The 15,591-nt window shown below is 38.0% G+C and overlaps 1 protein-coding gene across 6 annotated transcripts in view; it reads right to left on the reverse strand.

Annotated features, from left to right (window-relative positions):
* Positions 1 to 12,576: 12,576 nt before the first annotated feature.
* The window catches only part of USP33 (ubiquitin specific peptidase 33), a 44,268-nt gene continuing 41,253 nt past the window's right edge, over positions 12,577 to 15,591 (reverse strand). For 2 of the 6 annotated variants that reach the window (XM_072866580.1, XM_072866576.1), the window contains exon 25: positions 12,578 to 13,828. In XM_072866580.1, the coding sequence (XP_072722681.1) occupies positions 13,671 to 13,828 (158 nt within the window). In that variant the 3' untranslated portion in view covers positions 12,578 to 13,670. Of the gene's footprint in view, positions 13,829 to 15,591 lie in introns of all 6 variants that reach the window. The other 4 variants (XM_072866581.1, XM_072866577.1, XM_072866582.1 and 1 more) reach the window with 3 other exon arrangements.

Consider the following 15,591-nt stretch of genomic DNA (forward strand, 5'->3'; position numbering starts at 1 on the left):
CCCCCGCGCGCTGGGGCAGGTGTTTGGCGGGGCGCCCTGCGGGACGGCGACGGAGCCCCGCGTGCCCGGCCAGGCCGGCGGCTGAGGCGGGAGGAGGAAGAGGGCGGCGCGGCCCGAAGCGGCACCCGGCGGCCGCGGGTGCTCCCGCCGTGCCGAGCAGCGCCGCGGCCGTCCCGCCTGCCGCCCCCTCCGGCGGGCTGCTCTGGCGCCGAGCCGCGCCGCCGCCGGCAGCGGTAGCAGCCGGCCAGCGCCTGGTGACTTGCAGGTTTGCTGCGGTTAGGAAGGGGAATGGGGAGCACGGCTCAGGGGCAGTATTCTGCTGACTGGAAGTGCCGCGTCCCAGGTTCCCGCCTCTAGAAGTCCCCGCGCCTGCCTCCACAGCCAGTTTTGTGCCCGAAAAGTGGGGCTGTTTTGTTCGCGGCTCCTGAACAATTTCCAGAGTCTCTCCTGACTTTCCCACTTCAAGCAGTGCCTCAGGAACAGGCACCGTGTGGGGTGGGTACTCCAGCCCTCTAGATTATGATTAAAAATTAACCAGTCGCGCTTTCAAATTTCTCATTTTTGCCGCTGCCTGGTTCTCTGCTAAGGTGTATGTGAGCACCAAGAGTTACTATTTAACGCACGCAGCCTGCTCTAATACATTATTTACCTCTGTACTCCTACAGAGGGAGAGGAACTACTGTGCATCTCTTACTATCCTTGTAACCTCTTTTTTCCTGATATACCACAGTTATAATGCATCTGGAAGAGCTTCATGTAGCCAAGAAACACAAAAGACTCAAGTTTTCTGTTAAATGCTTATGAAATTCAATAACCTTTCCATTAAGAACAATTAACAACTTTCCAAATTGCTAGAAAATCCTAAGCTAAAACAGTTCTCTGTAAGAGAAAATTAAGTACTGAATAATATTTTCAGTTGCTTTTAAAAGTAGGTCCTGACTGTATGGTAATTCAACTGACTGATATTTTTGTAAAGAGAGCAGATTTAATAAAATCCTCATTGCCCAAACTGCAAGTCTAGTCACAAAGACACTCATTCTGCAATGCCAGAGTCTGCAGAAAACCCTCCATTGCTTTTCCACTTTCCCAAGCAGTTCTCACTTTTCCCTGCATCTTGCCGACTTGGAAGTCTTCTCCTGCGATCAGATTCAAAACAACTGAAATCCCGCAAGAGAGAGAAGGAAATTTTTTTCTTGAATCCATGCCACTGTTCTTATGCCGTCTTCTGTCTGTGTGCCCAAATCTGAAAGAGGAATGGTGCTTTTTCTGTTACTGCAGGAGCACCTGTAAGCACTAAAACGTTGTGAATTGCAATCCATTTAGAAATATGTTCACTTAGCTAAACAGCTGCAGTTCCTGAAGATATTATTGCATTTCAGACAAGTGTTAGTGCTTTCACAGTAGAACTGAGGGTTCTTCTCAGCTGCTTCAGTGCAAAATTGATTGGGTTTTTTGGTTTTTGATGTGGGTTTTTTTTTTCCCCAAATTCCCAAGGCCGTTTAAGGGTGCAATTGAGGAATAGAGCTGACCTAATCTGATGGCCAAAACAAGGCGGCACTCTTTCCCCCGATCTTCCCTGCCCCACAGTCTTTCCCACTGTCCACTCTAGTGCTCATCTACACACATGGTAAACCTGTTGGACTTCCTAAACCACTAAGGAACTGTTCCTGTTTCTGGTTTGTTAGTTTTCAGCTATAAAATAAGCTGCATTGGCTCACTGTGGAGGCTGACAAGAAAGCCAGCATGTGAGATAGGGGTGAGAGAGTGTTACCAGTAGAGGGGAGGAACAAGACAATCCTCTTTTGGCAGAAGTAACTTTTTGGCAACAGGATTAAACCAGTTGAACTGTATTGTCTAACCACACCCTACACCGGGATTTGCCTTGAATTCACTGAGCAGGACTTAAATATTATGTTCTGCCATTTTGCCTAAGAAGCAATAATGTCTAGTGATGGGATGATAACAAAGAGCAACTGTTGTTAATGGTGTGATGTTTCAGGTAATGGTTCCTCCTAATGAAAGGGATACTCCCCAGGCTCTTGCCCCACCTCTACATGCCCCCTGCTTTTCCCTGGATTGAATCCAGCCATTGTGTATCTACAGGGTAGTTTGGCTCAGCTAACCTTCCAGAGGAAAAATAACAATATGCAAAGGAGAAAAAAGCAGTCCATGTGTAGTAAGGACTGAGATCAAGCAGGTTTACTAAGACCTCCACCCAAGAGAATTTACATTTAAACCTGGAGAAACCTGCTTCATTTGAAGCTAGCTGGTTGTCTGGGGCTCTACATCCACTCTGTTGTCCCCACAGTTCAAAAATCTCTTTGTCATCCACTCATGCTATCCTGCAGCCCCTTCCCCCAGTATCCTACAGCAACTTTTAAACAGTTCCCAAGTATAAAGGAATACACTCCTGCGTAGCAGCACCACATTGCTTTCTCCAATACATTTTCACTTCCAGTTAGTCTCCGTTGCTCCTCATATACCCCACCCAAACTATATCACATTCCTAAGTCTTGTAGCTGCAGTTTCCTCTGTGCTACAGCATCTATCTTGTACTAATAATTGGTAGCTGCATTTATTATGGGCAGCCTTGAGTATTGCTCATTTATAGGACAATAACAATTTCTCTGGCCTCATCAATGTTGGTAGTAAAAAACAAACAAACAAACAAAAAACCCCCCCGCTACTCTGATCAAGGGAAAACAGTGTTAATGACAGATTTTCAGCATGTTATAATGGTGCAAGTGAAAAAATACTAGATCAGCCCCCCTCCCCGAAGTCAGTACTTTCTACAAAATCAGGATATGAGATACTTTATATCCCCTCCATGTCACTGAAACTTCAGCTGATGTTTGTGCATAGAGAACTGCCTAAGACTGCGAAGTCCAGGTTTGATGAAGCTGTTTACACGGCTCTTGCTTTCAGTGGCGGCATCGCTGTTTCTACCTATCTCAATCCATGAAATAGTTTAATTGCTTCTCCTATTGTTAGAGCAAATTGAATGTGATTTTTTTCTGACAAAAGACTAACAAAGTTGACTCTTCACAATTCAGCACAATTGAGAAGTTGATCCTAAGGACACCTAGGTTAGTTCTGTGACAGCTACTCTGGTATCTTTCATGGTATCACCATGCCCCAAGAACAGCATTAGCAAGCTATTACTGCTTGCTACCCAACACTTCAGTTAAAGCAGGGCTTATGTTCTTGGCTACAGCTCTAGATCTACACTGGCTCTTAAAAAGGGCGTGCAGGATGAGGAAGATTATAGCTGAATTCATCTCCAGAGTTCAGCTCAGCTCAAGCTTATTTGTTCTGACTCAAGGGCAGCTGTATTGGACTGGCTGGTTGTGTGGAATTACTCGGGTGGCCGCACAGTAAGCCCTGGACAAAGCAGGGAGACTTTTCCTAAAGACAGCTTAGGTTCAGTAGGGTCAACTTCCACAGTGCAGCCAAAACCTAATAAACTGTCGTGGACTGGATGCGAGTTGGCTCAGCACAACAGTCAGAAGTCTCTGCACTAATTACTTTGCCATCTCAATAATTTTGTTTGTAGGTACTTCATAGGTGGCCTTTTGGATTTTGTATTTACATATTTCTGAAAGAAAAAAAGAAAAAGCATTTGCATTCTTGAGAAGAAAATTCCATCAACAGATACTTACAGAAAATAACTTAAAGTTATAAGAGGGAAGTTTTGCTGAGCTAAAAGAAAAAAAAATTTAACAGTGTTAAGAACTATTTTCTGCTTAAATATGCTTATACAGATTCTTAATTCTGTATATATTCTGTAATTCTGTATACTTAATTCTGCTTATACAGAATCACTTCATGTTTTCTTTGTTATAGGTCCTCTGTTTTGCTGCTCAGTTCTGCCTGCTGTATTCCCTGGAGAGCCCTAAATTCTAATTTTTTTGTTTTTTTCCATGCTTCCATATGTAAAGAACAAATATGAGAAAGGCTAGATTTCCCTTAAGATCATCAAGAACAAAAAAACATTTTCAATGTTTTTACCTGAAGCAAAATGCTTTAGATAAGCAAAATTGGTTTGTGTCTAAACTTAAAAATAATTCTGCCTGAAGACATACCGTACTGACTCATTTAGGTGTGGCTTCAGTAGGCAGTTTACATCAGAGACTGTACAGGCTTTTTGCCACTTTTATTAAAATTTACAATATTATCAATTCAGTAATATAACAACAAAATGCATGTTTTAAAATAATATTTCCACTACAAATACTACTTGGACAAAGACTTTACAGTAGCTATGGAAGTCAGCATGTCAAATTTAATAATTAAAAAATTACTAAAATCATACTTGAAAAAATAATATGCAATTGTGGTAAATTGCACAGGATTATAAGTGGTCATCTGGTCTAATATCTACTCAAAATAAATCTACTCCAGCCATAAATTTAGAATGCCTTTTTATGGCACTTTTGGTTTTTTGTGGGAACAAGGCAGGGGGAAATCAAAGTTATAGCTATTTATTAAAAGGAACGATCTCCAGTCATTGATAAAGGATATGTACATTAGACAATTTAGGAGTCTTATAACCCACACAGACTACTGCAGAATTGACTTTGGTTACTGAAAGATGTCATATTCCATGTTGAAAAATCAAATTGCCAATTACAAAAGTTAAACACATTTAGGAAGTTATTAGTTCATTTCCATTTTATGCCCGTATATTTAAAGTAGGGGCAATCTAACCCAAATTGGTCTAAAATTTTGCAGTTGAGTAGATCTGATACTTACTTTTAATAATTAAATTAATTAGGCTACATTCAGTACAATGTATAACCACTCCTTGCTCATGAGGTATTCCCATTTACATGGCTTTTTCTAATTTCACTAGAGGCTTCACAGTCAGGTAGATATGAAATGATAGCTAGACTGTGGTGCATTATTAAGAAAAAATATTCCAGATTGGAACTCATTAAACATAAAAGCAGTATACCAAGAAGGAAGCTCCTTGTTTTTCAGAATGTATTATTCTACTTAGTTTTTAATGCTCAAGAGTGAGGTTTTATATTTCAAAACTGAAATACTGGTGTCTAAAATATGTCAAGCAACTGGTTTTTTTTATTTGCTTTATTTAAGTTACTTTGAGCATGTTATTATTCTAGTGTATAAACTTTGACTCAGGCTTCAAGAAGACAACAGTCCAGAGACTTCGAGGTTCTGGAAGATTTCACATATGTGAGACAGGGAAGTTTTGACTAAATGGGATTAGAATGGGAGCTGGACCTATATGAGCACAGGTGTTTTTGCCTAAAGCTACTGAAAAATTGAAGTCCATATTAATAGTTACCTTACTGGAGTGTTCACATCAGCACTGACTTTAAGAGTTAGCTAGCTTACTCTAGGAGTTTTACCCCTTACAGATGTTATTAACTCCTATCCAAACAATCACTTCTACCTTTCCCCTCTCCTTTAGAAGCTTCCCTTTGTTACATGTATGGAGCACGCTCAGGTATTAGTGATTCTGCATTAATACTTTCAATTATGTACGCCCTACGTAAAGATGTGCCAGGTCATGGAATATCCCCGCTACTGTTTTGAGTACCTTGCATATTCGTTCAGGTCCTAGACCACAATAAAGGGCTCTATTGGTACTCAAACTGAACAGCAAGTAGTATGTTCAATGTAAACCAGAAAAACACAGATTAGAAGTTTAAGTAAGATGTAGGTGTCTAAATAAAAAAAAAAAAGACCTGGCACATTTCTGCCTAGCCTTTAGGAACATTTTTTTTTCCAAACAGAAACGTTTTTTAAAGACAAGCCTAGCCTGTGATTAGGGCCCTCTCATACAGGATATGAAAGACTGAATTTTTATTTAAAACCTAATTGCCATCACACAGGAGAGGACACCAGCACCACTGACAGTTTAAAAAGGGGAGATCCCTGTTCAGGGCTCAAATCTAGAGTGGAGGGCAGGCACTTTTCAGATTTAGGTTAATCACAGTGTGATCAGGAAGCTTAACATCTTCTGGAGGACGCTTGCAGAGCAGAAGCCCAGAAAGTGCTTCCATTACCTGTATCTTTTTCAATATCTACAGAAAGAGCCCAGGAAGACTAGCCTCTGCACTTGAGTGTGCAAAGTCAAGGTCACACATGAAGTTCAGATTGCTACTGATCTAGTTTAAGAGACAAATTACCTCCACTACCGTGCTTGGTTGGAAAGCAAATTCATTATACTACAAACAAACAAGGTAAGAGAGAGTACATTTCCCTTACTGAAAATTATTCAGAAGATGGGACACCAAATAAGAGTTCATAGCTGAATTGTCTTATTTCTTGCTTCTACAGTTAAATTGTACAGTCAGTCTAAATATAAAAACCTCAGTACTAGACTGGAAATTTAATTGAAAATATTGTCTCACTGAATTAATAACTGCCAATCAATTAGCATTTTGACATGTAGGAGTGCATTTCTTTTGTTATAGCTGAAAATCTCAAAGTAATCTTACTTCTGGTCCTAAAGAGAAGGTGTGCACATTGATGGAAACAAACATGCATTCAGAGCATGAGCAAGTGCTGCATCTCTGTTCATTTGGGTTTGGCATTTTAACAGGCACCCGGGGGAAGGGGGGGCGGGGAGCAGTGTATCACCATGGTAACCAGGACATCTTGTTTTAGCACGTACATTAAAAAACACACAGGACAGAACAAAATTAGTCACCTAGAAAAATATTCATTTCTGGGCAAAACTATTCACGAACAATGATAATGAAAAGCTCTTGGCATTGTCCTGTGAGATAAAAGACAAAAATTGCTATTTTTCATTTTTGACAGCTGACAATTTATTTTGAACTAAGTTTTTTCTTACTTGTAAAAATCAAACGCCTCCTCTCCTCTGCCCTCTTTATTCTTCTCAAAGTACTTTAAGATTTACTGTTTCCTGTGGTAAGTTATTCCAAAAATTGATCTTACTAAAGTTCTTAATGTGTAATAAGTTCTTTGCAAGTTCCAAGTGAGAAAGGAGGAGCATATCTGGAAATGAAATCTTCTCAACTTTGTTTATATTATGAAAACATTTTGTGGATGGTGACTGCTTTATTTTTGCACCTCCCATGCTGCTGAACAAATAACTAGTAAGAAAAATAAGTGATTTGAGATTCACTAGCATTGCATAAAGGTATGCATAAAGGCATATCAAAACTGCATAAATAACCAGTGTATTCCTATTACTCCAACTTTACTTCTTTTACTGACAGTTCATTTCAAAATGGTATATAATCAGTAAGTCAAGTGTCAACTGTATTTCCTTGTGTCCACTCATTTCAACAACCAGAACTTGTATTTTACCCTTTTAGCTAATCAACTCAATCTTGAACAAGTCAGAAAACAAAATTTCTTCCTTATTCATCTCATAGATGTCCTATTTGAGTGATCAGGTTCCTACTGCATTTTCTTTAAGTCCACACATATAACCATCTACGACCCATATAAGGAAACTCGTCATCGAGTGGCTTGGCATGTAGTATCACTAACGATCCATGAAACCTATCGGACACATCAGTGATATGTTTCTCACAAATGTGCCTTCTTTTTCTAGCTGCATGTCTCAGCTGACACACATTTAGAAGAGAGAAAAGTTTTGTGATAGAGTAAATAACACCAGCTTTCTATGAAAGACATGACTCTGCTATTGTAAGCAAACATCTGTAATAGTAAATGTATTATAAACAGATGTTTTATCTTACTGTGTGGCAGTGTTCACACTTTTTAATGGAGAAACAGCCTTGTCACCTTGTTGAATGGCTGTAAGCTAGGCTGAAGCTATTCTTAATTTAAGACAAGTCACATGTTTTAAAAAGCTATATATATTTTACAGAATATATTCAAGAAAACAAGTTATACTTTTCACTGTTAGTGAGAATAGCCCTTTGAAAAATTTTTACTGAACAAGGCTATTTTCTCATCTGCTAAGATTTTGAAGGCTAATATAAATCAAGTTTGTTTGCAACCAGATAATTTCTGTGAAATAGCACTGAAAGTGATTTGTCTGTCTTTGTGACACTTCAGAAATCTAGAACTCTTATTTTGCTTCCTGCTACTAATTGTCAGCTCTGGATGGCTTAAGTATAGAGTGAAGCCAGAAAAGCCATCTGTTTGGAAGAATGAAAAAGCCTAGTTGTTTTACTCATTTCCTGGGCAAAATGAAGAGCTGAAAGGTTTTCAGTGAGAAAACTGCTTAGACTGCACTAAGCCAGATGTATATAGGGAATTCAAAAGGAATAAGTGGAACAGAATTTTCTTAGTTCAGTATAAAATAATTGTATGGCAAATATGAAGAAACTACTTGCCCCTTTAAGCAGATAATCTGGAAGTTTTCCTGTAAATTTTCTAAATCTCAGGTTTGCTTTTCCAAATGAACTTAAATAATTAATAACAGGATAATCTATCAATCAATTAAAAAAATCAAATGTTAGCAGTATCATTATAAATAAATGCCTATAATACTAACTTGAAAGAAACTTCTTGGCTTTAGTCCTTTTAAGAAAACCTAGGATATCTTCTGTTAGAAAAAGCCAATCGCTATATGAGTTTTGAATCTGGAAAGCAGGATTCTTACATAATGCATTAGCATAGCACATCAAATTGCACCAGATTTCATAAGAAAAATTCAGGCCTAGATAGGCATATTTAACTTTTGCTCCACAAATTAAAATTGCTTCATCCACATAATATATTTTATAGCCAAACATATTTCTAACACTTTATGCTGATATCCCACTGTCAGTGGGACATACTGCTAACTCAATGGATACTTATATGAAATTACCCTGCTCTGGGGCTCTCTTTAGCAAAATACTGGACCATACAAATTTACAAAAGGCTCTAAATATAAATTCTTTCAGATGTCACTGACTGTTGCATTCTGCTGGAAGGACAGATTTCTAAAAGTACATTATCATCTAGCCTCCAGAGTAGGGACTAATGCACTACTACTTGTTAGCTCCAGTCTTCTGACATCTCTTCTTTGATAGCTTGGTCAGAAGTTAATTCCTATCGGCATAGCTCTGTCAACAGAACGGTAAGCATTCCTACATTACTATGTGACTCCCAAGCAAAGCTAAACAGACTAGAACTTCCACATCAAATATGATAACATCAGGGAGAAGAAATAAATTAATTACATAAAAAACACTAAATAAATTAGCTTCCATTGACCCAGCTGCATATAGTAGGTTTGCAAGTCATAGTACGGTATCTAGACAGAGCAGTGAAATTCAAATGCAGATCTCTCTACCACTGTCAGGGACATGTAGCAACAATGGGTGTGGCTGTTCTCCCTTGAATTCACATTTGGCAAGTTCATAGTGTCTCACCACAGAGAGCTCACCCTGCAGCAGTTTTTGTCAAATAGATATCAGAGGATACCTTAAAACATGTTTTTGCTGCATTCAGGCAGCTCAACAGCTGAAAATGACAATAGTGGTCAAATAAAATATGCAGAGTTATCAAAATGGTTCTGAGTTTGTCTGATATGAATTAATAAAAATAGCTTTTGTCCTTTTTCATCTTATCTTGATAACAGCTTTTGAACAGTGTATCAAGTCTCTAACTTACCTAGCAAACTTTCAGGCCATTACTGATGGGAAGGCTGACACCCATTACAGCAGTCAATTGAGTGTCATTTATCTATTTGAAAACAAAAACCAACCTTTATTGGATGTATCTACCCAAGATCACTATTCCAACATAGAACCAAACATAATTACTGAGTGCCTCCAGCCATAGTTCAATTAAGACACTGGAGAAATAGATTATGTGCATTTATATATATCTCTCTATATATCTATCTCTAGACACAGAACTAATTTAGGTTATACTTACAGAAACAGCTTTCTGGACTACCCAAGTTAAAAAATGAATTACCATCACAGAACTGTCTTCAAAACTTCCTTCATTTCCTAATGTTCCAGTCACAGGAAAGGAAGACACTGGCCTTTTAGTTAGTAAAAGTATAACATGGGATAGTTTCACATCTAACAAGGTCATTTTTATTTGCTTTATTAAGCAGATGGACTACTTAGCTCTCACCTCTGAAGTGTATTATAAAAGTGCCTTATTTTACTACTAAGCAATTCAATAGCTCTTCCGCTAATCTTTTTCCCTCCAATTAATACTGTTCAGCTACATCACATAGTATCTGAAGCACTCTCCTTGACGTTGGGGGTTCAGATGAACAATTAGCTACACTACTTGCAAAAAAACTTCAAAAATTTAGAGAAATCAAGCTTTGAGCTGGTAAGTCCCCCACAACCTCCATGCAGTTTTCTCCAGAAAAGAGGATTAAAGTTACTAGACTGAACAGCAGGCTTCTAACAGCTCAAATCTAGATTCCCAGGTCTAAAACAAGGATTCCACTGCATTTTTCCCTTCTTGAAATTGCAGCTTCCCTGGCACCCAAACACATTGCTGTGCTTCCTCAACTGGAAACAAATGAACAAAGAATACAAATAGTCTTCTGAAAGGCTTATGGAAAAAAATAATTTCCACAGCCCCTTCCCGAGATGCATTCTTTTTTTGCTGCGAATCAGACAGCTCTTCGCAGTAAAGGCTTCTCCTTTACCTATACTCTAAAGTGTTGCCTTCCCTCCAGCATACACAAGCTATCCATCTGGCGTTCTCCCACGGTCTTACTTTAAAAGGCTACTTCCATTTCTGTGGCATAAAATCCTTTGTAGAGCTCTCAAACGGCTAAAAGCAAGACAGTCATCCCTTTGGAACTGTCTGTCTTGAACACAAACACATCTATTTCATCTCTGCAAACTCAGGATTTCTTTTTTTTAAGGCATGACAAACAGTTGTAGTGTGAAGATGCTTTTTATCGTGATGACAGAGGCATTTCACAAACTCTGCTAGTTTAAAGTGTCTCATTACTGATCTATGTGCATCACAGTTTAAGACTGTGTTTGACTGTGGATTCCCACACACCCAGTGGGAAAGACTGACAAAACCACTAGAAGATTTCTAGATTTGTAATAGGTTACCTAAACCCAGCACAAGTCACCATTGCTAAAGCTGAGGCAAATATTCCTACTCATCTAGGAAAAATTGTTCACTATTATCCAGCAATTATTTCCACATTGGAAGTCTTGCATCTTCAGCATTCTTTTAAGTGAGAAAACAACTTTCATTTTCAATGCTGAGTCTTATTGCTCTTTTCCGAAATAACTTCTCCCCAACTTGTATTTATCATCATATAGCATCCAAAATTGGGAACAGTACAGATGAGATCTCACAACAAGCACAGCACCAAGTAGAGCAGAATAATTACCTCCTGTGCCTCACATCTGATGCTTTTGTTACTATTGCCCAGAACAGGTTTTGTTTTGGTATCACTGGATTTTAACTCTTAGTCTGATCTGCTAAGAATACTTAGCAAAGAACTGATTCATTCCCCCAACAAGCTGATGTCCCTAACACTCAATCCCTTTTTCTCTTGCAAGTTTTACAGGAGCAGTCTGTTCCACCATCCAGATTATTAATGAAAACATTGAATAAATTGGTAAACCCAATCACCATACAGTGATTTAACCAAGAAAATATTTCCCAAGTTTCCAATTAAGAGCATCATGTAGGAAAAATTATTCCTAAAGTATGCAGACCTATTCATTGTCATTTAGCTTTAGTATGTTAGAGAACCTTAATAATTGCTTAAATGAGATAAAACCTCAGGGAAAAAAAAATTAAAATAAGACAGTATAAATCCAGGTTTAGTTTAGTCACCCTAATAGGAAAAAAGGACAAAAAATGGAGGTGGGAAGTTAGAACAGCCTACCACAGGCCAAGGTCAGCAAGGTAGTATTGGCTGTTCATAAGCAAGTTAACTTTACCTTAATCAGTAAGACAAGCCTGTAGTAGTAACTGATGTGTTTGTTTACCTTGTACATACAGAGGTAACTTGATACTAACTTCAAGTTGCCTTATCTACTAATATAAAATTGTCCAAATGCATTGTCGGACATTAAAAGTCTCTGCTCACTGTTTCTTTACATTTACACCTATGTACATGCAAGGCTTCTCAGCTGCTGATGTCCCATAACCTCCTCTGGAATTTAAAGAACACTTACATACAAGTTCAGAAACTTAAATGGCTGGCCAAGAGTTACCTGTGATACAGTTTAAAATTGAAAAATGTTTCCCTTATGTACCAGCCATATAGTCACTGGCTTCATACTGCTGTCCATTTACCCATCTTATTTGCACTACTGTGTTTTTAGCTCTAGTTCTTCTCAGGTAGGCTGGGGAAAATACTGGGATTTCATTCAGACAGAACTGACTCCTCCTTCACAGCACATTAGCAAGTACTTAAGCTTAGAGGACACTTCCTCTAGGACTCTTATAGGTGGCTTTTTAACCAGAATGGCTTTAAGTGCTTTACAAAGTTCAAAACCAGTTTGATTTTATACTAGATACAAAATTATCCAGAAGAATGTTACATCAGCATTTTCTTACTTTGGAGTTAGAACTGTCAACATCATTGCCTAAATATAATGTGGTCAAGAAATATAGTTATATGGGTGTGAAAGCAGTACCACAGCATTATTTCAGAAGTTTTTGTATTGATGTAATAAATGAAAAACGTTTAAGAAAGCTTCCCCCCTCCCCATTCCACAGTGGTTTTTGGTTTTGTTTTGTTTTTTATTGATCCAGCCTTGAATAATGCTGCTTATTTGGTAACAGTATCAGGCAAAACCAAGAGCAAGTGCCACTCTGCATTCCAATATGAATCATTCAGTAAAGTTTTACAATATATACATTTTATCCAGCTTCTGACATTATAGGTCATCATGCCAATGAAAATTAACAATACAATAAAATCCTTCAAATGGAACTGTTTATGAATGTAATTCAAGAGACCAGACAATTTAATTTCTGAAATTTATATCACTCATGTCCATAATCATTTTACATTTCACACTTCATGCTCTCAAACATTACCCTAGAGAAGACTAAATCTTTTTGTCACATATACTATTAAAGACACTAGCCAGGTTTATAGAGATACAGAAGACTATAATAAGATGTAAAATTTAGTAGGTAATAAGTTATGACATTTGCTGACTAAAACAATATTCAATCTACACTAATGTTTGATCCATTCAAATACAGTAAGTATTTGGATGTTATATACTACCCATTTCATATACTTACAGTGCAAAATAAGTGAGAATTTTTTTCCTGAGCATTTAGGAAATTAAAATCCTTTTTCTTTGTCATTGATTGCAATCCATTTAAAATATACTCCCCATATACCTAGGCTTGTCAAGACTGTACAATTAAGACAGGCAAAAGTTTGTAGGTATCGGAAGCCCAATCAGGAATCAGAAGGCTTATTGAACATCTCTAAAATTTGTCCCCATTTTTTCAAGTCTAAGTATATAACAGGATTTTGACTTATACCAAAAACTTCAGAAATTACATTTTTTCCATTGACCAAACACTCCAAAATGTACAAACCACATGCCTTCCAAAACAGAGAGACAGCCTCTATTTAAACAAATTGTAATACATATTTCAACTTACTATTCTGTAGTTAATGTAATGCCAGTGAGCTGTGCCTCCAACAGACATAAGAGAATAAAACCTTTAGGAATGTATTTTGGACATTTTGTAAGGAAGCTTGATTCCTTACAAGTTCATCTTTTTCTCAATAGCTACAGACCATGAGTTTCTAATTCAATCTTCTCCTCCGTTTGCAAGATATCAGGTTCTACTGGAGGAACAGGTGGTCTGAGTATAATCTCTGGACCTCCACCATAGATCGACTGAAGAAAATTCCATGTTTCTTCAGATATTTGTCCAGAATCTGCACCTGAAAACATTTTTAAAATTTTAATTACTATTTAGAACAATTCTTTCATGATTTCTTTGAAGTCCATAACAGATACAAAAAGAAAAAAAAAAAGATTCACATTTAAAACCCTAATCTGAATTTGTGCTTTATCTTGCACCATCTACCAAACCCAATGACATATTTTGTGTTAACTTTATACTTCTTGATTCTTACAACTACCTGCTCTAAACTATCCAGTACTTAACACACCTCAAGCATAAAACACATGAAGGTTCAGATAAGATGTTTATCATAGATACTTATCAATCAAGCTGACAGCTGGTAGCTCTTGGTACACAGGAAACAACAATTCATCTTAATGTAAGGATATGCAGTCCCATCAGTTACACAGTAAAGTTCAAGGGCACAAGATTCTTGTTTCATCAAAGAAATTAATATTGATAGTAAAGAAAAAAAGGTATGAGAACCACAGTGAAATTCTCAGAACACCAGAGAGAAACCACTATTAGGACATTAACAGCCCCTCTAATGCTCCTTGTATGTAGCACTGATGGGTCAGCCCGATTTCTTTTCGTTCACTGGTTAAAGTCTTTGCTTATGATTCCATTCCTCTGGCCAGAGGTCCCTCTCCTGTCTCGGGTCAGCACCCAACAATCATTTCTAATTTTCCATAACTTTTTATAGTGGCAAAGGGCGAGGGAGCATCAGCACATCACCCCTCTAGGTTTTAACACAAGGATCCTGTCTGATACAGTTGAAGTGGTTTCTTCACACTAACCTAGGCAGAGAGGACAAATTTCTATTCTATCTGAATAAACCTCCTCTTCTTTAAGCAACTCATTAAAAACCGGCCCGGAGCAGGTTCCCCCCAATATCCTTACTAGATACCATTAATCTGCCTTGTTAAGCCTAATTTCAGCACCCTCCTACTTAAAAAAAAAGTACAAAAGAAAAAAAACCCCGCCCTAACAAGGGGACTTCTGCCCCTACCTCCTATACTTTTCTGTCCTCACCACCTGCTCTGGTGTGCCTACTGCTGTACTTTACATATAAAAAGTTTCCAAAGAGGAAGGGTACAAAGAGCTGCACATCTGTTTACCTACACTAACTCAACCATGCAAAGCTTCATCTGGAAGTCATGATGGAGATCCTATGCCAGTACTAATGACATTATGCCTCAGTTTTACTCATTTAGGTTCAGATACTCAAAAAACAACTCCATCTCTGTACGCACAGGAGTAGATCTTCACTGCCTTATCCAGATTCCAGCTCTTCTAACGGTCAGGTTTAACTGAACAGGCATAGTGAACTAATACACTGGGATCAGGACCACTGGATCACAGAAATATGTAATACTGTACACTATTTAGCGGCGCTCCCACCTCTTCTCTCATGACTTGAGACAAATTTTCCATGGCCTTTTAGTCTTCATTTCTACCCAAGTTCTAGTTTGAATCAATGTAGCTGAAGTTAAGTCAACAACTGGCTAATTTACTATTAATTATTGATTCTAAAATGATTTTTTTTTTTGCTACACGTCAGTCAGATACTTTATACCTTGTATTTGAATTCTACATTAGCACTTAAATCATTAAAATGTACTGCAAAACTCATGAGTGCAAGAACTAATTCTTTTTTAAGTACACTCTTGACATTTTACAATTGGTGAGGTTTATGCAGGGCCTAGTGGCCTCCAGTGAACTGCCATTGGTAGGTCCACTGTATGCTACGGCATTAAGCTAAATTGGGAAAAATCCAGTTAAATAAAGGTTAATCTTAAT

The sequence above is a fragment of the Ciconia boyciana genome, chromosome 7, assembly GCF_034638445.1.
Source record: "Ciconia boyciana chromosome 7, ASM3463844v1, whole genome shotgun sequence".
NCBI classification, from domain to species: domain Eukaryota; kingdom Metazoa; phylum Chordata; class Aves; order Ciconiiformes; family Ciconiidae; genus Ciconia; species Ciconia boyciana.